The following is a 21,052-nucleotide window of genomic DNA, read 5'->3' as shown; positions in this document are numbered from 1 at the left end:
TGCAGATTGTTATAAACTGTCTTCTTGTCAAATTGCCATGACAGACAGCACTGAAGTCGTGTTGACATTCGAATGAAAGTGACATTATAAAGTGAATGACATTGATAAAGATTAAATCATCACAGATTCCTCTATGCAAGCATGATATGAGTTTAAATCTCTTCCCTTTGTATAAACAGACTTTCTGTCTAAGGCGTTTATGTAACAAGAACTGACTCATCACAAGACAGGCAAGAACATGAAATATACTTATTACCCACAAAGTCCAGAGAAGCTTTTTGTTTATTTCAAAAACATCACAGGAAATATCCCCATGAATTTGCTCTTGCTGTTAGTGTTGAAAAGTAAAACTGCTCTTTTGGTGTTTTCTACAATAACAAAAAGCATTTCAGAGCTGATGTTTTTGAAGAAAGACATTTTTTCTCCTTGTTTTACTTCCTAAAAAATACATGCTGTATGATCTCTCCTCAAGCCAGTTTTCCTTCCCATTATCTGGATGAGGTTATTTCCAAAAGCATAGCGGTACCACATCACTCAGTCTGTTACAGGTAATAAGCGCTCGCAGACAGGAACTCGGGATGAAAGGAACATAAAGAAAACTTACAGAGGAAACTTTGAAACTTTGAGCTAAAGTTGTTTAAAAATTCAGCAGTGCTTTAAGTATCTAAGGACATCTCATTGTCCTTCTTGGAGGACGGTGCTAACTTCAGTTTGACCTGTTTGGGCTTAGCATCATTTGATGGTGTGAACTGACTCAAATATTGCTCCAAACGTGCCAGCGAGCGATTCGTCTATTAAGCCGGGAGCATTTTGTTGCACCCGAGAGAAGTGAGTGATTTCGTGAAAGACTGATGTGCCAGAGTCAAATCAGTTTTCTGCCGGCCCAACGTTAAAGTAGGAAGGGTGAAATTGACAGAGTACGCTTGTTTTATTGATGCAAGTTAATGCAGTCTGAAAGCCAACGGAGTAGCTTTTTTAAAAAATCCTTGTTTAGCCAAGAAGTAAAACTTTTCAGGTTAAGAATCTCAAAAAGGCCAAGTTATAACAGTATGTATGATTGACTCTTGTCATTACGGTGCATTTGCAGCGATTCACTAACTTTATTATTTTTTAAATCTGTTTTCTGTAAAGAAGCACAGGCTGAAGAAAATTGTCCTGATAATGAAAGATTAAATTTTAAAAAAAGTGCCTTTGATAGAACACTAGGTGTTGAAATACTTGTTCTACCAAAAATTGTTTCTAATTTATTCTGTCAGTTTTATAACAGAGCATAAGAGGAGAAATGGCTTTTGTAACTCAACAGTTTTGCACTTATTTGTTATGAAGGATTCGTGTGCCAGTGAAAACCATGGAAAATTGTAGAATTAACCATTTTTCTTAAAACGTATACTGGCCTGGGGAAGTTTTAGAGAAGTAAATAATCCCATGGAAACTTGCTTCAGAAATATCTGTATAATAGAGTGCGTGGTTCAATTAAAATTAACTGAGAGGGAGAAAAAATCCATACTGATTAAATAATACCGATGTTTGGGGAGATTAATAGAGTCACTTGACGTTATGATGTTCTCTGTGTGGGGTAACCATCACATTTGTAGCTTGTACTTGTACAAACTTTAAATTTGCACAACACCGGATAAATGCCAACTCTAATAATGTCTGCCCTCACTCGAACAAGTGTAAGCTATGACTTGAGAAACACCAAGACCCAGGAGATGCAAATTAAGGACAGTGTAGTAGAGTTCATTTATTTCTCCAAACATTGTTGCCTCCCAGTCATTTATGTTAATTAGGACTACATAATGGCCGTCTCGGGGTTTGACACATTTTATTCAGTAAACATCTTACTGGTGTGTCAGCCTTACTTAAATATTTATTTTTTATTAAAATTACTAACTTAATATGGAATTTATTATAGCATATGTCACAGCATAGCATCGTAAATTGAGTTGTTATCTTTCATGTATGCACAAATGTTTCAGTCAGAGAAGGGTAATTGGTAAGCACCTGTATTGTGAGCTCTGGTTATGAAACTGTAACAAGGAGACACACTCCTCTCTTGGCTTGTGTTGTACCCACTACACAATCCAATAATTCCAACATTTTCACTGTATTATTGATGTGCAGATTCACTTTGCTCGTGCCATTCTGTGAAATTTCTAACTGATTGGCATCCCAAAAGAAATGTCACTATCTCAGCTTTCTCATTTCCCCTCAGACTCTTTCCCATCTCCCCCTCTAGACACATCAGGGCTCTTCCATTTTCTGCTTCTGTTTCTAGTGTCTGTCTGAGAGCCCACCTTCACCACAGCTCAGTCTTAATTTCCCCCAACACATCGAGTCCTGTGAGCCATTAGTCTGCACCCCTTGTGCTTCTCTCCTTTCAACCTTCCTGCCTTCACTGTCGCTCAGCTCCTTGATCGCCAGCCTCCACCCTAGCCCTGTCCTTTTTCTCCTTGAAAATTTGGCTGGCAGTGTTCACTTCACTTTCTTCTTTCACCCTGCTGCTGGCCCTGTCCAGTCATTATGTGCCCCCCCCTTTCTTATCTTCTTTGCCTCTCCTCCCCTGATATATTCTTTCCTGTCTCTCTCCAGGCCGTTTTCTCAATGGCAGCTACTGCTCTTTTGAAGAGGGCGAGTGTAGCTGGCAGTCAATAACAGGCCGCGGTCTCTCCTGGAAAAGACTCCAGTCACCAGTCAAGGCAACCAGACAGACCTGCCCATCATCAGGTAGCTCAGACACGCCTTTTATCACATAACGAACACAGCTCCGATCCAACTGTGAGATGACTCGTTTGCAGGCTCTTTTAAGTTTGAGCAGTGTGGCCTCATTGAAACTGACTTCAAACGAGTTATCGGGGCTTTTTTTTTTTCACTTGATCTTAATTTTGAATATTTGAGTCTTGAATTTGTGAACGTGGAAGGAAAACACAGCCCATCTCGATATAGCTCAAGCATGTAGATTCTTGTGACTCCAGTTAATCATCAGTGCAGTGACTCAAGTGGGTCTCATGATGCGATTTTGAAGTCTTGCTTTGCTGTGGCTTGTTTTTGTTCTCAACTATTTGCAGATCTCTCAGTAGAGTGTGGGGGGAACTATAAATGGAGCACTGTAATTTTACACTGTGATCGTAACCTTTGGGGTGAGAGTTTAAAGCCTTTAGTTTAATCAGTTATAGTTCAGAATAGAGAAAATTCAGGGGAAACCCATCAAAACTGTCACTAAATTATTATTGTCACCTTTCTAAATTTTCACTAAAATATTGTAAGACAAAATATCAGTATTCCAATCTTCCTTTTGTTATAACATTAGCAATACATGTACTGTTATACCATGAGTATTGTGGTTGACGTTTCATGACAGTATTCTATCAAGTAATACTCTGTGATCCCCACCCTTAGAGCTTTAAAATGATCTCAAGTATAGCCAGTGCTCTGCCCTGCACTAACAAACAACGTGATCCAGAAAATGCCTAAAATTTTATGAGCTTTTCCTTTGTTCCTCTTCTCCATTATTTTTTTATTGAATTCACCCAGTTAGGTTTTGAGTAACCTCGCTGGCAGACAAATGGCAAAAAATAAATAAATAAATAAAAAAACTTATCTTTGTTATGGGTGTGTGTGTGTGTTAAAGGTGCTACATTCACTGTGGAGGGAGGCCAGTCTAAAGGTCAGCGTGGCTCAGCATTACTGAGGAGTCCTCTCTTTCCTCCTCCTTTAAGAAACTCTCCGTGCACCGTGAGTTCCTCCACATACTGCTCACTCGGTCTGTCTTTCCAGTCTCACATTCGGAACAAACCAAGGGCAAATGTTACAAACTACCGACAACTGCTGTGATTCTTTTAAAAAATGTGGCTTTATTTCTAGTTGATAATCATCCATATCTCAGCTGAAAGCACAGCTGCCCTTAGACTTTATCAGCAGGTAAAAGCCCGGGACTTGGTTGGAGTGTGTCCACCTGATTTGTTTTAAAAGCAGCTTGAAATAGTGCAAAGCTGAATTTTAACCCCAGATTCATTTTTTTTTTAAAAAGAGAACAGGACTGCTGTCATTGTTAGCTCTAACTCTCCATGATGCTATATTTACCTGATGATATACACTTTACCTTTAAGCATGATACACGGCAGATATGCTAATGTTTGTAGTTTAAGTTTTAGCAGGTCAGTACACTTGTTATGGATTTGTTAGGCAGCTAATTCCAGCTAATACATATTACACAATGTAAGGCTGTTTTTACTTTGAAAATGTAAGATGAGTTCAATCAATCAATCTTTATTTATAAAGCACTTTTCATACAGAAATGTAGCACAAAGTGCTTTACATGGTTAAAAGCAGCCCACCCCATCCCGCCCTCCAATTCACTCCCCACACTCTCATTAACATAAGCGGTCATGGATACATACACACAACTTAAATAGCATTTTTATGTTTTTGAATCAGCATATAACCTTGACTTACTTTATGTCTTGAATATGATCCCAGTAACATCTTTAGAAATCAAGCAGTAACCAGCCACGACAGCTGGTTAGCACTGAGCCATCTGTATTTCCTGTGAGACCCTGAGAGACAGTGAGGCTGACCTCGTCAGTCACAGGTTCACACATATCGCAAGTGATGCATTATTGAGATCGTGATATGCACAGAGCAGGTCTCCAGGTAAAAAAAAAAAACTTCTGTACTTGACATCTTGATTGATGCTGCTGCATCTTTGATTAGTCAGATATTAATATTTCTCAGCACAGCGACCTTTGACCTTTTGTGCACATGGAAGAAGTTAAGTTGGATATGCTGAGCTGATTAAAAGGTCAAAATGGTCGTAAAACAAGAGAACAAGTTAGCGCAACTTTAGAAGAAAAACACAGAGAAAAACTCCATGGAGGAGAAAAACAAAACAACAAAAGTGATGTTGCTGCTTCTTAAGGTGCACATCAGAGGTGTCTTAGGTTTGTGGAGAGCAATGCAGGCCGTAATGCGCCGCTGCTCACAGCTTCTTGGCGCGCAGCCAAAGATTAGCAATGATTCCAGATTAACGCTCTAAATCCGTCTCTCTACACTGAACCGGTGCTGATCAGCCTGGCCTGTCTGCTCTTGGACAAATTTGTTGAGGATATTAGCTTTGGGTATTAGCTACAGGCCGCTTTCACTTTCATGTTATTCCCAGTGTGCACGGTGCGGCGCCTGTAATCTTGATGTTTAAATGTTCACCATGTGGTCTCTCAGTTGATAAGAACCAAAACCTGCCATCCATCGGCACAATGCAAGCATTCATCCTAAAAGTGTTGAATTTAGTCATCAGGCTTAAGCCAGCATCTGTTCCACTTAAATGGTGAAACAAGAATTATGTTCTTGGCTTCAAGAAACGCTGGAGAGGGATGTGGTCACATCCCGAGACTTCCTTTTGCTGTTCAATTCTCGTGACAGCCTGTGTGTTGTTTAATTTTCAGCAGGTTTAGACCCAGCATATCCCTCCTGGAAAAGACAATGTTCGGCTGATATGTGATGAAGCATGCAGGCTGCAAAATAACTCAAATTATAATCCTGATTGAATTCTATTAATCTTAGAATAATTAGAAGTGAACAGATGGTTGTTACTGATTAATGTCAGTGCAATTTTAAATGCATTCCCCCTTGACTGATAACACATTTGGCTGGTTTCCTTCAATTCTAAAATGCTCGAAGGACGTTAAAGTTGCTGGTGTATTTATAGTTATATTTATACTGACACTCACTATATGTCTCAGAAATCATCAATGCAGCTCTGTTTTAACCTGTAGTGCACAGTGATCATTTCAAATCTCATCCTACTTTCACAGGTGCGATTCTGGCTGTGCTTCGCGAACTTCCAGAAGGGGGCGCTGTCTCTGTGGATCGTGGAGAACAGCACAGGCCCCGACAAGCCGCGCCAACTCTGGCATTCAGCCACCGAATCCAAATCTGAAAAAGGCTGGAAACTCGTCGCACTTCCCCTTTACGGGCTGGCAGACTGGTATGACAAGTGCTTGCCTGTTTCACCGCATGTCAGGCAGCTGTGATTATATCGAGGCAACGTGTTTGGACTGTCTGAAGGCATCAAACTGACAGTTCCACTTTGAAGTGTTTAAGAGCAGTCATCGTCAGCCATCCGACTCTGATCCCAACAAACCTCTGACATGCTCACACAAATACTAAAGCGCTCCCGCAGCAAAAGAAGTCTTAAGAAACATGATAGAGAAGTTCTTCCTTATAAATGCAGATTTTCAGCATTTTCATTCCATTTTCTGGGAACATTTCCTCTCAGTTTCATAAAACTAATGAATCCCATAGGGACCCCAGTCTTATAAAGTGGACCTGCCATGTGTACACTTGTACAAAATATCCACTCTTTATTCCACTTGTCTGTGATGAAAAAAAGATAAATCAATACACAAGGCTCTCTCCGCTCGCTATGCCTTCCAATTAGCTACGGCCCTGATTTCCCCTCACTGAAGAGAGAAATAAAATTTAAAAAAATAGAAAAAAGTAAGAAAAAAATCACACACACAAGAAACTCCAGATACGGTATTTCATCTCTGTTTGCCTGACTGGGGGTTTCTTTGCCATTCAAGCTTGGATAATCCTGCTCCCCTGTGAGTGATTAATTTTTGATTCCTGCGTTATGTAGTCAGCTGTGCTTGTGCTCTTAATTAGAATGTCATGTCCGTAACCACGAGGTGAACCTGCCAGACTTTGCACATTGACCTTTGTAGAGCTTAAATAGAATCAGAAACACAGCTTAAAGTGCAAGCAGAAGTCAGGGTATAGCAGAAAGTAAAGAACATGCAGAACATGTGGGCTGGCATGGTGTAATGTACTGAACAAAACCCCAAATAAATCACAGTGAAACCTCAGCTGACTGAACGGGACCAAGCAGCGATTGTTTCTTGATTTATAGAACTCTTATCTATTACAGGTTATGCAACTGCCATTGCTGCACCAATCAGCAAATGCACTTATTCACTATATCCCAGCAGAGTTAGATCACAGAACTAATATTGCTCTGTTCAGAGCCAGGATATGGTTAGTTTTACTTGGCATGAAGACTCAGGAAACAGTAGATCTAGGTCAAAATCCACCATCAAACCTTCTTTAATACTCGCAGATAAACATGTTATGAAATGGCTCTTAGTTCCCTGTCAATGTTTTCTCGATTTGATATTTAACTTATAAACCAGGGGTATCAAACGTAAGGCCAGAGGTCCAGAATTGGCCCGATACAGACTCCAATCTTGCCCACTGGAAAATGTGAGTTTTGGACTTCTAAGTGTATTTTTAAAAGTTTTATTGCTTTTTCTACTGAAAAAGACTTCTCCCATTGCCATTCAAACTACACCAAAGTAATTAGGTAACATAGCAATTAAATTACAGATAAGTTCTAGTTTTTTACTGTACTATAGAAATTTATATTTTAAAGGGATCTTTCTGCGAGTGAACAAAAACGTTCTGTTTTATAATTAAAGGACATTCTGCAAAACACACATTGATCTCTTACTATTTAAGTCCAGAGAGTTTTGCTGACAGATTTCTTTCATTTAGTAAAGGAGCATTCCTTTATCATGTTGAAAAACTGAGAACTGCTGTTGAAATTGCCCTTCTTTTTCTTGTGTGTATATAAACTTCTTTACACCAACAGAAGGGGGGTTTTACTGGTCTGGCCAATATAAGATCAAAGTGGGCTTTACATATGGATGGGTTTTCTGTGGGTTCTGTGGGTTTTCTCCAGGGACTCAAGCTTTTTCACAACAGTCCAATATGAATCTTAGGTTCATAAGTGATCATAAATTGGCCGCCTTGACCCTAAATTTGATAAGAGATTGAGAGGATGGGTGGGTGTTAGTTAGCACTATTCTGAGTTATCTGTTACAAAAATAAATGAATAGATAACTGATCATTCTAAAATGTAGCCATACAATCTGTGCATGTGCCACAAAACCCTGTATGAGTGAGCACTCCGGGTGCCAGTAAAAAGGAAAACCTCCCATTTAACAGCAAGAAACCTTCAGCAGAACCACACTCAGGGAGGGACAGCCATCTCCTGTGACTGGCTGGAGATGAGAGAAAAGAGAGATGACAGAGAGAAACAAGACAACAGGCAAATTAAAGGAGAGAGAGAGTTAGAATGCAATAACTGGTAATGATTAATGCAGAAGTGTGTGTATAAACACAGGGAGTGAAAAGAGATGAGCAAAGAAGAATCACTCAGTGCATCATGGGAAGCTCAGCAACAGCCTAGGCCTGTTGTGTCACAACTAAGGGGTGACTCAAGGTCACCTGATCCAGGCGTAATTATAAATTTTAAGTTTTAATCCTAACTTTGAAGTAGAGTCAGTGTCTGTCTTCAAAATCCAAACTGGGAGCTGGTTTTGTAGTAGAGGGCCTACAGACTGAAGACTCAGCGTCCCATTCTACTTTTGAAAACTCTTGGAAGTATAAGTAACCCTTCAGTCTGAGAGCGAAGTGATCTGTTAGGATAATAAGAGGGTATGAGGTTCAAGCTTGCTCAGTTTGCTCATACATTAGCGCTCCATCATTTCATCAAAATATGGTAGATTCTGACTCCAATAAACAACAGTTTCCGAGTCAGTGGGTGACATCATGGTGGTTACATACAGGCTTTGATCCAACTTCTTCTTTTTACCATACAGATGTGAGATCAGTTTTTTCTCCTAACATCTGGAAAAACAAAAGCCACAAAAGTGTCACTTTGAAGGTTTGCGATTAAAGCGCTTCTCTTATATATGTTTAACTATAACCATGACAATGAGTTTAATCTTCGTAAAAGTCAAACTGTCCTTTTTGTTCGTCTGTTAAATAGCAAACCTTGTGACACACAATGCACACTCTCAAAGGCCACTTCTCAGTGGGAGTTTTCTTAAAGCACAATAAATTATCTCTCTCATTATTTCAGACAGAAGCTGTCTCACTATTCACAGGTTGTGAGATGTTAAAACTCCTCTGCCTCTCCACAGGTTCTTTCTCTATTTCAGCACTGAAAATGGACCTGGACCCGGTTCTGCCATTTCTGTGGACAACGTCTCTTTCAGCATGGACTGCTTCTTGGCATGTGAGTGTTTTTAAAAAGCATTACTCCTTCTTTTTTTCGTAATTACGTATCAGGCTGTGGCTGGATTATAGAAATTGTTTGACTGATTGCTTGATTGATTGGCCGTGACATGTACGAAGAGGAAAAACTGGGGAGGATAAAAAGTTAAAAAAGAATTTCTACTTCAGCGAAACTTAAGTAAACAGTTGAAGTTACCCAAGGCAATTCAATTAATAATCAATACAGGTCAGCCTCATGTTCATGTTTCACAGAGAGGAGATTTAAGTGAGCATCAATTTAAACCTTTGGAAGAATTCATCAAGGATTTACTTTTTCATTATTTATTCATTCCTACCCATAATATGGCACGCTATATGCTTGCATAAGACTTTTCGTGAGACCTATTTTGGACTTCTCAGTAAAGATTCCTGCTCTGTTGCTCTCTCCGTTAAATGTACTGCTGCTTTCCCTGTAGACAGACTGACAGATCTCTATGGAAATGATATGTAATAGTAAATTCCTTAAATCACTTTCTTTGAGAACCTCGTACGTGTCTTGAAATGTCAGAACTGGTGCTTGCTGATTCACGAGGGCTTATGTTCCAATGTCACACTGCTCGCTTATAAAGGTCAAGCTTTCCGTCACCTTTCCAGATATTTTTGTGTCATAATTGAGATGGTTTATCAGTATAAAAACACGAGTGAGATGACAACCATGTAAGAATGAAAATGAAAGGTTAGGAGTTCAGTGCCTCCTTCCATCTGTGCCTATCAGAAGGAACCAGTTTGAACTGTGACTTGAATAGTAATGTGTGAGAGCATCCTTTGCCTGAATATAGCTCTGACGATGTGAACTTTATTTAAATATAACAGTGCCTTCACCCTGGGCAAAAAAATAACAACAAAAATGACAAGGGCATGAGTGGTACCCACAGGCAGACAGTTGTTTGTTTTCCCCGGGTTTAATTTGATATCTCGCGATAGTTGGTGGATTATAACACTGGCCAATTTAAAGCTTTTTGTGGCATCACACATGATTGCTATAGCTACTGAAAAGTCAAAAACAAGGTGTGGGGGAAAAAACATTTAGTTCAGGACCACTGAAGTCAACAAGAGATTGATGTTAGCATCTGCAGTAATTTATATTTGGCAGCATGGCTCGCCTCTGGGATCTTCCGTGCACAGCTGGAAAGCTGGAGGCAGCACTGAAGTGCGCAGGCATCAGGGACAACAGATATGACACTGATCTAGTGAAACAGTCTAAAAGGAGGAATTGTAGTGGAGGTGGGTTGCATAGCGGCTTGCAGGGTAGGGCAGGCTAAATAAACTTAAACAGCCTTCTCTTTATACCCCGTTAATAGAACAGTATCAGACGATCAGGTTTTGAGAACAGCTGATGTTCTGGGATCACACCTGAACTAATAATGTGCTTGATTCAACAATAATAAAATAACAAAATGAAACAAGCAAACCCACTCTGTAAACTAAACTGAATTGGAAACAAAAATGAAATTAACGCGTTATGCAAAAGTGTTATGACTTTGTTACAATTACAACAACGCAATGAAAGATAAAATGTTGAAAATTATTCAGTTATTGCGTGAGCTACCGAAGCATGTTATTTAAGGAGCACTTTTCATCCAAATGTAAAAGAAAAAATAAATGTGAATGGCACACAGAATCTGTGCTGTATCACCGTTAGATGATTAATTTTTTCATCAAATTGAGATATTATCTCAACACTACTGCCGTTACTCTGAAATGCAATCAGATAGCGTAGCTTTATCTGGTGCATATAATTGAGAAATTGTTGTTGATCCAGGCTGGAGCTTTGTCACCTTCACCCTGTGCCGTACAGGCTTTCTGGATCACGGACTCTTTATTTAAAGAGATTACGTTTTCCAGCAGATATTTGCACAACAATTTGCGTGTTATGTCCTCCAGAGCAGAGGCACTGGTGTGGCAGTGCTGAAGGATCACTCATTCCTGTTGCACTCACTTCTCAGATGGCAAGTTCTTAATCTGGACCCAGTATCTATTACCTACTGCTATACTTGACACAGTCACTTTTTATCGCCTATCAATCAGGCTGGTTGATGGGAGATGCTGAAGCTCAGCAAAAGATGTGATTTCCAGGAGTGATCCCAGTGACTGATTAGCATGATGGATTCCTGAACGGGAAGGCTCAGCCTTGTAATGTGTTTCTGTGAGAAAACATAGTGCGAACACATTATGCAGAGGATCAGCCACCCGTGGCCTCTTTCCTACATTTCTACAGGCTTTTGTGTGATGTATAGTTTGGCAAGCATGTGCGCTTGATGATGCATCCATTGCCCTTCAGGTGTTGGACCAGACTGTCATTTTTATCATTTTATCCTCAGCAGAATCAATAAATTAGTTTATTGGGTTAGACAGCGCAGGAAGTTCATCCTTTTCTCTCTGGCATGTGCCATAATTTATTTTCCCACGCACTCAGATGCATTAACAGGAGGAAGCAGCTGCTTCTATAGAGATCCCCAAACATTAGAGTGTGCCTCCTCAGTACCTGGTCCTTGACTTCACTGAATAGTCATAATAGCACTTCTCCAAACGTTTACCTCTGCAAAAGATGAAGTTAAATTGTTGTTCTGAAAGCTGAATCACCAGTTTTGTAGTGATGTCTTTATTGGCTGTATCCGTGTAGCCGTCGTGTAACTTGGGTATCAAGGGACTACAGAAATTTGTTCATTTTAGCAATTATCACTTGCACATGTCTGTGTTAATAAACATGACACAGCATGTACCAGCAAGTGCTAACATTCTACAGTCTCCTGATGCATTCAGAGCGACGGCATGTGGTGCCAGTTGAAATCCTTTTTCATTCCCTAGACATCAAATATGCCATATTTGATCAGCAGTAGTGGTGCTGTGGTGTAGATCTCACTTCCAACTTTTACATATGGAGGCTTACTTGAAGTCATGTTGTGACAGTACCCCAAATCCTGATCTTTTCCTTAATCTACTAACCCTAAACCTTACCAGAAAGTGAGAGTGAAAGTAAGAAGCAAATAAGGAAGCAGTGGAATAATAAAAAAAATAAAGCTCTGCTACAGGACATGAACTTCAATCTTTTGGCAGATAGCTTGTGACTCACTCCACCTTCCAAACACGGATTACCGGTGCTTGTCGTATCTCTGTGGCAGCAGAAAATCATAACAGAAGGGCACTATTTGACACTTTCGGATGAGAATGTGTTGTTTATTCATTCCATGTGTGGCCAGGTCCGGGTTTATCAGCAGCTTTATTCTCTTATTTTTGCAGCAGTGGATCAATCAACATTCACAGCAAAGGTTTAGATATGGCATGCACAAGTAAACAGAGAAATAAATGGAAAAATGTTGTATTTTTGTGCAGCATTTGAGACAACGTGTAGGAGATTTAGTCTCCATATCGTCAGAAACTGACTGTCAACATGATCAGTCTGTGTGGATACTTCTGAGAGCTATCACAATCTGGATATATTTTGAGCTTGTGCTTGGGAGGTAACAAGGTGAACCCCCCCCCACCCTTCTCTCTGTGGCTGGCCTCTGGTGAGCTTCAGGTAGCTTACGGCACCCTGCTAATGAACAGTGACAGCCACGCTGGCTGTTGCCTTGCCCTGTGGTTCATGCTGCTCCGTGGTGGACCCGCTGAGTCTTTCTCTTGCTCCAGCGGCATACCAATGCTGTGTGCAGCAGCTCCGTGTGTTCCTTAGTTCTGCAGCAGCATGTTACCATGCTGAGAATAACAATGCTGTGAGCTTTATTAGCAACTTTATTGAAAATATAAGAGGTTCCTGAGCTCGTGTGCCGCAACACTTCTAAGAATCTTTCACTGGTGTGTAGGTTTTCTTTTTCTTACCCTCACAATCAAACACATTGCAGTGACTTGCTTGCTATGATCCATCAAATCTGCTCTGCACATAAACTCTATCAGTATCAAAGCTCCCAAGCAGCGAAGAGTTGGACAGTCATATTAATTTGAGGATTACAGGGCTAGGGAATGAGCTATTGATTTTTATGCTGGCTGATTTTAAGAAAGCAGTGTTGGGGGTTTTTAAGCTTTGAAGACAAAAATTACAAGATTCCTTTACCGCGAGGCATTTTCAGTCAAGACCAAAGCCATCTGATTCAGTACAGAGCTTTGGTGTATATTTAAAGCCCAACTTTTAATAATACATATTACCCAGAGGAACTCAGGTGAAGCTGCGGCTCAAGTGTACAGAACATTAAGGTCAACATGTTTGCTCTGAGTTAAAGCGAGCAGGTTTTTTTCCTGACCAGATGCAACTCTGGCACATAGTAGCTTTCTAAACCTTTCAGCTGTTGAGGGAGTCCCCTGCCATATTGTCATAAATGGTGAGCCTTCAGCCTGAAGTGACAGGGGAGCCAGAGAGGAGAAGAGGGAATGTCGTTGTGGTAAAATGATTACAGAGATAAAGATGAAAAGTGTTGTTTTTGTCCCCCGACACTGACATAATGACAACGAAGAGAGCAGGCCTGATTTGTTTTCACCGTGGAGGCGAACGACACGATGTGGGGAGCTTATTGGCTCGTCACAATTAGTGAAGTTGTAGTTGGATTTGAGCTTCTTATTCACGTCTTTTCCAGCATCTTGAAAACAGCACTGACTCATCGGTGGGTTTCCAGTGTTATATGGAGCTGCAGGCTTTTACTCCAGTACTACTCGTGGCTCAGAAAAGCAAAGATGGAGAGAGAAATTCTCATGAACCTCTAAATCATCCTTTGCTGCTGTTTGCCATTCAGGGCAGCCCTATAGAGACTATCAGGCAGCTACAGTACAAACAAACTGTGTGCCATTCTGCTGGTGAGTAAGACAGGCCAGTCTGCAGCTACAAACCTTCTCTTTTCTCTCACTGTATGAAATGCAAATAGACCCTGTAACCATGTAATCATCCTCTCTGTTCGATATGCAAACCAAAAATAGAACTTCATATGCAGGTCATATGCACAGAAGAGCATCATTTATGATTTATTGTTTGCATGCTTCAAGTATCTACACTGAGCACATTGAAAGTGTTAAAATAAACCTGCCAGTGTTTGGCCGTGTAGCTCAAACTGCAACAGTTTCTTTTGTTTTAAAGCCGAGTGGGAAGCCTGACGTCTCTGTGTGGCATGTGTGCACCTTTGCTGTAAAGTGACATATCAGAAGCAGGGCTAGCACAACAGCAGGCTGTCGAGATCTGAACCCGCCCCCCTCATTTGTTGTCGTACAGTTGCGTGACGGCAGCATTATCGCAACAGATCTCAGCAAAGCTTATCTGACATTTTTGGAAAATAATCTCAGTTGTACAAGAGTCCTGTGCATTCACATCAAACCACAGGGGTCATGTAGTAACAAACCTCTGAGGGCTTTATTCTGCACAACAGTATATCAAAGAAATGAGATGCTGGGCAGAACTCTCCAACAGAAGCATGGCCTCTCCTTGGAAACGGAGCTCAAGCCACACATGTACGAGCTGAAACGTAGCTGGCTTTTGAAATAAAGTGAAACCTTTGCTCGTGCCAGTGCATGCTCTGCAGTCTCTTCTGTAATGACTATTTGAATTTTAGATTTCACTTTATTGTCCTGCAGGATGTTGTTGGACATTATTTGTTTTAATCATTCCAGGAATTTCTCATTACGTAAATGAATTGCGTTACGTTCGGTTGACAGCATTACATCGATTGTTCTTGGTGCCTACACAGATTTCTTTAACACCAGTCTTTTGTACCACTGATTGCAGTGAATGGACCTAATCAGAAAACATGGATTCAGTCAAACAACAATAGGAGCTCCACCTCTATTGAAAACTCGAGAATGGGGACGGGGGTACATGCTTTTTTTTAAGGTTAACATCCAATCATTTTAGTACTTAAAATTCTACCTTACTTTAACATCTTTGGGAGAAAAAACAGTCCCTGCTCTCTGTCTCGAGCCCTTATCTGTGGGAGTTTTGCCTTCAAGACTTAATTCTGGGTTTGAATTTGAGGCAGAAGAGATCAAGGTACCAACAGGTTTATGATCTCAGTCCTGGGAATGCAGTGAGGCCAGAGGCTTGATGGATTGCTACAAAATACCCAGACTGAATGTGCTTACCCATCTACAGTAGGACAGAGGCAGGCAGAGATGGAGTGGGGCTCGCTTGTTATGCATTCGTCTCCTCCTGTATGGCCAATGGTGGTACAAATGAAAGAATGACCCCTGCTGGTGGGTCTGCATTTCTGTGCCAGCAAGGGGTTTGCAGTTACTGTGCCTTTTTTTTTTTCTTTTCTTTTCTTTTTTTCTTTTCTTCAGTATAAGAGCAACAGGATTTTTATTTATTTTTTGTTGCTGCAGATGAAGTGTGACAACACAGAGCCTTCTCAATAAATCCATTGTGTTCTATTTCAGCCAATGGCGAGTTTCCACCGGTGGTAACCACACCCGGGCTGCCGTTTAGACCAACTATCAGGACTCCGTCCCCTTCCATTAGGAGCCCACCGATGATCTTCCCCACCACAGATTACTGTAAGTGCAAGTTTGATTGCTACCATTCAGCTGAAAGTGAGCAATGGTCAGCTCAGATGTGGTTTCACTGTACAGGAGAGCTGTCTCCATCTCCTTCTGTCTCTTTTTCTTCACTTCTCTTCTTTTTCCTCCTACATCAAACTCACACAGACCCCTGCTTCTTGCATTTAATACTGATTCCCTCTTACCCCACACGTGCTAAGCCTGGCACAAGGCATGGACTGCAACAAAGTAAGTGTGCCCCCTACTGGTGTGTCCCACATCCACATTTGAGCGAGTGCTGCAGAGCTCTCCTTTGGCATTAAATGGAGCAGGACGGGCAGTTTTGAAGTGTAAAATCCGCCAATTTGTCTCCTGAGAATGTCAATGGAGTCGGTTACACGGGCTTGACATTTTCCACCTCACACTCTCTCACTTCTGTGCTTCAAAAGGTTAAAGACAAGCAAGAGATTCAATTTCTATATTTAAAGTCATAACTTGGAGTTACTTTCATATCATACCTGTTCTGAAACACATTTCTTCAGCTAGAAGCTTTGAAGTACTTTGAGACACGCTGAAGTAGTTGAGGTTTTTCTGCTGAAAGTTATCAGGCAGTTTGACTTTGGAGAAACACAGGATGGAAAATTGTTTGTGAAGAACATGTTCCCTCTATTTGAATGGGTACCTTTTGTATTCTGAAATTATTTCTACCAAGCGTGAATACAAAACACTTCATATGAATTTTAAATACATGTGAGCTGTTTTTCCAGTCCAAACACGATTGGTATGAGCTGCATTCTGTCACTCTAGGACTGTAATTGGATTCATCTATATCTTGTTTTCTCTCCCATGAGGCATAAAAGGCTGTTATGGCATTCATATGCAGTTAAAGCCAGCAAATCAATTTTGTAGTGTATATAGACTCATCTTGTATTTGAAACCGGTTAGACAACTCACACTAACACACTGTGGGCAGAAATTTGCTTGGATAATAAGTGTGACATACTTTTTTGACCCTGGAAATTACTTCTAATTATAATAGAATTTAAAATTATTATTGCTGGAGAAACTGTGGTGAAAGGAAAGCCAACTACAATCATGCTCTTTTTATTCATGTAAATACATTTAAATTAGATATCTTTAAGTTTGTGGAAGAATGTTTCAGATTTGAAAGTGGAGCACTGTATTTAGAAAACTTACCACTAGCCTTAATCACGGTGATAATGTCTTTATATATATTCTCAAGAAAAGCAGTTTTGAAGCAAATAACACAGAGGTGAAAAAAGAGTAACCTTTATTGTTTATTATTTTACAAAAGTCTTGTTCCACCTCTCATTTATTTCTGTATTGTTAGAAAAACGGGAAATAAGTTATTGAAATGTGTGCAAACATTAATACAGTATACAGTGGCTTGCAAAAGTATTCGGCCCCCTTGAACTTTCCCACATTTTGTCACCTTACAGCCACAAACATGAATCAATTTTATCGGAATTCCACGTGAAAGACCAACACAAAGTGGTGTACACGTGAGAAGTGGAACGAAAATCATACATGATTCCAAACATTTTTTACAAATAAATAACTGAAAAGTGGGGTGTGCGTAATTATTCAGCCCCCTTTGGTCTGAGTGCAGTCAGTTGCCCATAGACATTGCCTGATGAGTGCTAATGACTAAATAGAGTGCACCTGTGTGTAATCTAATGTCAGTACAAATACAGCTGCTCTGTGACGGCCTCAGAGGTTGTCTAAGAGAATATTGGGAGCAACAACACCATGAAGTCCAAAGAACACACCAGACAGGTCAGGGATAAAGTTATTGAGAAATTTAAAGCAGGCTTAGGCTACAAAAAGATTTCCCAGGCCTTGAACATCCCACGGAGCACTGTTCAAGCGATCATTCAGAAATGGAAGGAGTATGGCACAACTGTAAACCTACCAAGACAAGGCCGTCCACCTAAACTCACAGGCCGAACAAGAAGAGTGCTGATCAGAAATGCAGCCAAGAGGCCCATGGTGACTCTGGACGAGCTGCAGAGATCTACAGCTCAGGTGGGGGAATCTGTCCATAGGACAACTATTAGTCGTGCACTGCACAAAGTTGGCCTTTATGCAAGAGTGGCAAGAAGAAAGCCATTGTTAACAGAAAACCATAAGAAGTCCAGTTTGCAGTTTGGCACAAGCCATGTGGGGGACACAGCAAACATGTGGAAGAAGGTGCTCTGGTCCGATGAGACCAAAATGCAAAACGCTATGTGTGGCGGAAAACTAACACTGCACATCACTCTGAACACACCATCCCCACTGTCAAATATGGTGGTGGCAGCATCATGCTCTGGGGGTGCTTCTCTTCAGCAGGGACAGGGAAGCTGGTCAGAGTTGATGGGAAGATGGATGGAGCCAAATACAGGGCAATCTTGGAAGAAAACCTCTTGGAGTCTGCAAAAGACTTGAGACTGGGGCGGAGGTTCACCTTCCAGCAGGACAACGACCCTAAACATAAAGCCAGGGCAACAATGGAGTGGTTTAAAACAAAACATATCCATGTGTTAGAATGGCCCAGTCAAAGTCCAGATCTAAATCCAATCGAGAATCTGTGGCAAGATCTGAAAACTGCTGTTCACAAACGCTGTCCATCTAATCTGACTGAGCTGGAGCTGTTTTGCAAAGAAGAATGGGCAATGATTTCAGTCTCTAGATGTGCAAAGCTGGTAGAGACATACCCTAAAAGACTGGCAGCTGGAATTGCAGCAAAAGGTGGTTCTACAAAGTATTCAGGGGGCTGAATAATTACGCACACCCCACTTTTTAGTTATTTATTTGTAAAAAATGTTTGGAATCATGTATGATTTTCATTCCACTTCTCATGTGTACACCACTTTATTAACGAGCTAACAAGCTTGAAAGTTAATATTTAGTGTGGCCAGCTTTATTCTTCAGTACAGCCTGAGCTCTTAGGCTCTTAGCTTTTCTTATTTCTTTAAATAGTCTTCATGGATGACTGAGTAGCTTTACAATTGGCTGTAGGAACTCAAACTTGTTGTAGCCTACATATTAATGGTGATTACAACCCAAATTTTACATTTGGATTCATCACTCCAGAAGACCCTTTGCCACTGATTTTCAGCCCAGTTCTTAGCCACATTTCCACTGAGACCAATTCAGATGAGGCTTCAGTGAGCAGTGGATGGATCAAGTGAAGGGCCAGATGCATCACTCTGGTCCCATGTCAGGTCTTGCTAGGTTTTCATTAACCTGTTTCATAAGAACACGACTTCCAGATTCTGTTCATCTGCTGTTTGTCATGTTTTTAGCTAATAGCTCTTTAGTTACTGTGGCCTAACCCTCCACCTCAAAGAAAAAATGTTTCTGTGAAAACATTCAGGTACAAGCAATGGACTGAAAAACCTTCAGAAAGTTTCAAGAACTACTGCTCAAGGCCACTTTAAAAAACTGTCTCCCTAGAAGGAGAATATAAGGAAATGATGTGTAGCTCAAGACTTTTACACAGCACTGCAAAAGCAAAAACATTTAATTTGTCATAACTGTCAAAACCGTATATGAGCAAGCATGTGCACTTGTTATAGATGTGGATTGGTTTTATACAACTTTTTTCTTAGTTGTAGTTTGGGGGAAAAAGCTGTTGCATTCTAACCACACTGCAACACTTTCTAAGCTCGTAAAAGGAAAATAATTAATCTTATCTGTTTTATGGGTTTTCTGTGCTAAGACACAGAAAACGCAGTAGTTGGCCGGCATTGTTCTGTTTTCATATCTTTTTTTACACTTAATTTGACCATACTGTAGGTCTAATTAAAAACATACCACGGAAAGAGCTTTTTTTTATTAAGTTTCAGACCATTGCATTGTGCTATATATTAAAAAAGAGCTTCTGTAATTCGGTGACATCACTCAGTGATTAGCTGATCAGACGGCTGTTTATTTTACAAAGAGCATTCGATCTACTGAATAGCAGCTGATCAATGCAACTACTTTGCTCTCAGGCCAGAACCGCTGATGCTCACCAACCCAGAAGTGCAAATGCTGTAAATATTTTTACATATAAAGTTTCGCTGGTGATCAGATGCAAGAACACTTAGCCCAAAGTGACCCAGCGTTGAGTAAAAATTGGTGTGTAGAGGATCTAATGAGCTCATTTATGCACTTTTCATGCAGCTTATCTGATCTGTGATGTGAGTCTCTCTTCAGTTGTGAACACAGAGCAGGCTGTTTATCTCTGAAGGGTCAAACAGGGACGGTTGCATACATAAGTGCTGACCAGCTAACATTATTTGTTAATGTTTGCAGACTGGAGGGCATGGGTTGGTCAGCAAACAAGAGCAACTCAGTCTATCAAGTTGATCTTTAATGCTAAGCAAGAAAAATGGCATTTCAGTGCAGCGTTATACAAATGAGTGTTTGTTACACGGATTTTGTTGCAAAGGCAGCAACAAAAAGGCCATTTTAATGTGCTTACACAGGTAATACTCAGCATGGTTACAATAAAAATGGCAGCAGAAGTAAATCTCCTCAGAGAAAGATGGGACTTTGAGATCACACTGCTCTCGCCCTTGTGATTATCATAGATATTAACTCAGGGGAAAGAAGCTGAACTTCAGTTATATGTCGGCCATTTCAAAGACAGCCTTGAGCGGTTAGCATTCATGGGGCATCTCTCTTCACCCCTTCTGGAGCTGATGCTTTGACGTCTCCAGGGCAGGACGGCAAGCCTGATGAGGGTTTTAGCTCAGCAGACCTGTCACTCCAACACGGCTCTCCTCTTCCTCCGACACGCTCAATGATTAACCCCACCGAACATCAACGTCTCTTGTCTCCTCTCACTCTCTCCTTCATTTCTCCCTTCACTCTCCCGCCATATCTGCTCCCAGGACATTTTGTCCCCGTTTATTTCCAGATTTGCTTCCCATTTTCGCCACGGAAAAGCCGTTATTGAGTCTCTGTTAGTTCACATTATTGCCTTCTCACCCAGCCGCCCTGTCTCTGTCAGAGCTCACTCTTATCTCCGTGTGTTGTCCCACTTCTTCCTTCTGATCCCTTTCCCCCCTTCACCCTGACTTCACCTTCACTCTTTTCTGTCTTCTTGTTCTTTCCCCTGGTCCCCGTTGATTCCTCTCTATCCTGGCAACAGACACTTTTATTTCCCACCACCACTGTGCTGTATGCCACCCGCAACTCACTGCTGACTCATCAGCTGCTTTTGGGGGATGAGGGTTGAGTAAGTCAACTTATATTAGTTAGCTTCACTTTCTTCCTCTGATTACCTCGTCCGATGGGAAAGAAATACATCGCTAACTTCAAAATGAGCTCCAGGCCTATTTTGTGACCATGAGAGTGTGTGTGTGGGTGTTTGGCTTGATAAAGATTTGTTTCTTTAGATGATAAAACAACTTTACAACATGCACTGCTGCAATACATGTGTACAAGCATTAGCTTCTTTGAACACAGTACCTTTCAATAGCTAGGTGTCCGACTT

The 21,052-nt window shown here is 40.8% G+C and overlaps 1 protein-coding gene across 4 annotated transcripts in view; it reads left to right on the top strand.

Moving 5' to 3' along the window:
- alk (ALK receptor tyrosine kinase) overlaps positions 1-21,052 on the top strand; it is a 419,315-nt gene that overhangs the window by 353,654 nt on the left and 44,609 nt on the right. For all 4 annotated transcript variants that reach the window (XM_084914796.1, XM_084914794.1, XM_084914793.1 and 1 more), the window contains exons 7-11: positions 2,593-2,727; positions 3,632-3,735; positions 5,811-5,983; positions 8,982-9,076; positions 15,466-15,582. In XM_084914796.1, the coding sequence (XP_084770922.1) occupies positions 2,593-2,727; positions 3,632-3,735; positions 5,811-5,983; positions 8,982-9,076; positions 15,466-15,582 (624 nt within the window). The remainder of the gene's footprint in view (positions 1-2,592; positions 2,728-3,631; positions 3,736-5,810; positions 5,984-8,981; positions 9,077-15,465; positions 15,583-21,052) is intronic.

The sequence above is a fragment of the Perissodus microlepis genome, chromosome 19 (genome assembly GCF_051167445.1).
Source record: "Perissodus microlepis isolate ML-2025 ecotype Zambia chromosome 19, ASM5116744v1, whole genome shotgun sequence".
NCBI classification, from domain to species: domain Eukaryota; kingdom Metazoa; phylum Chordata; class Actinopteri; order Cichliformes; family Cichlidae; genus Perissodus; species Perissodus microlepis.
The sequence above is the reverse complement of the archived record's forward strand: the minus strand, read 5'-3'. Positions and strand labels throughout refer to the sequence as shown.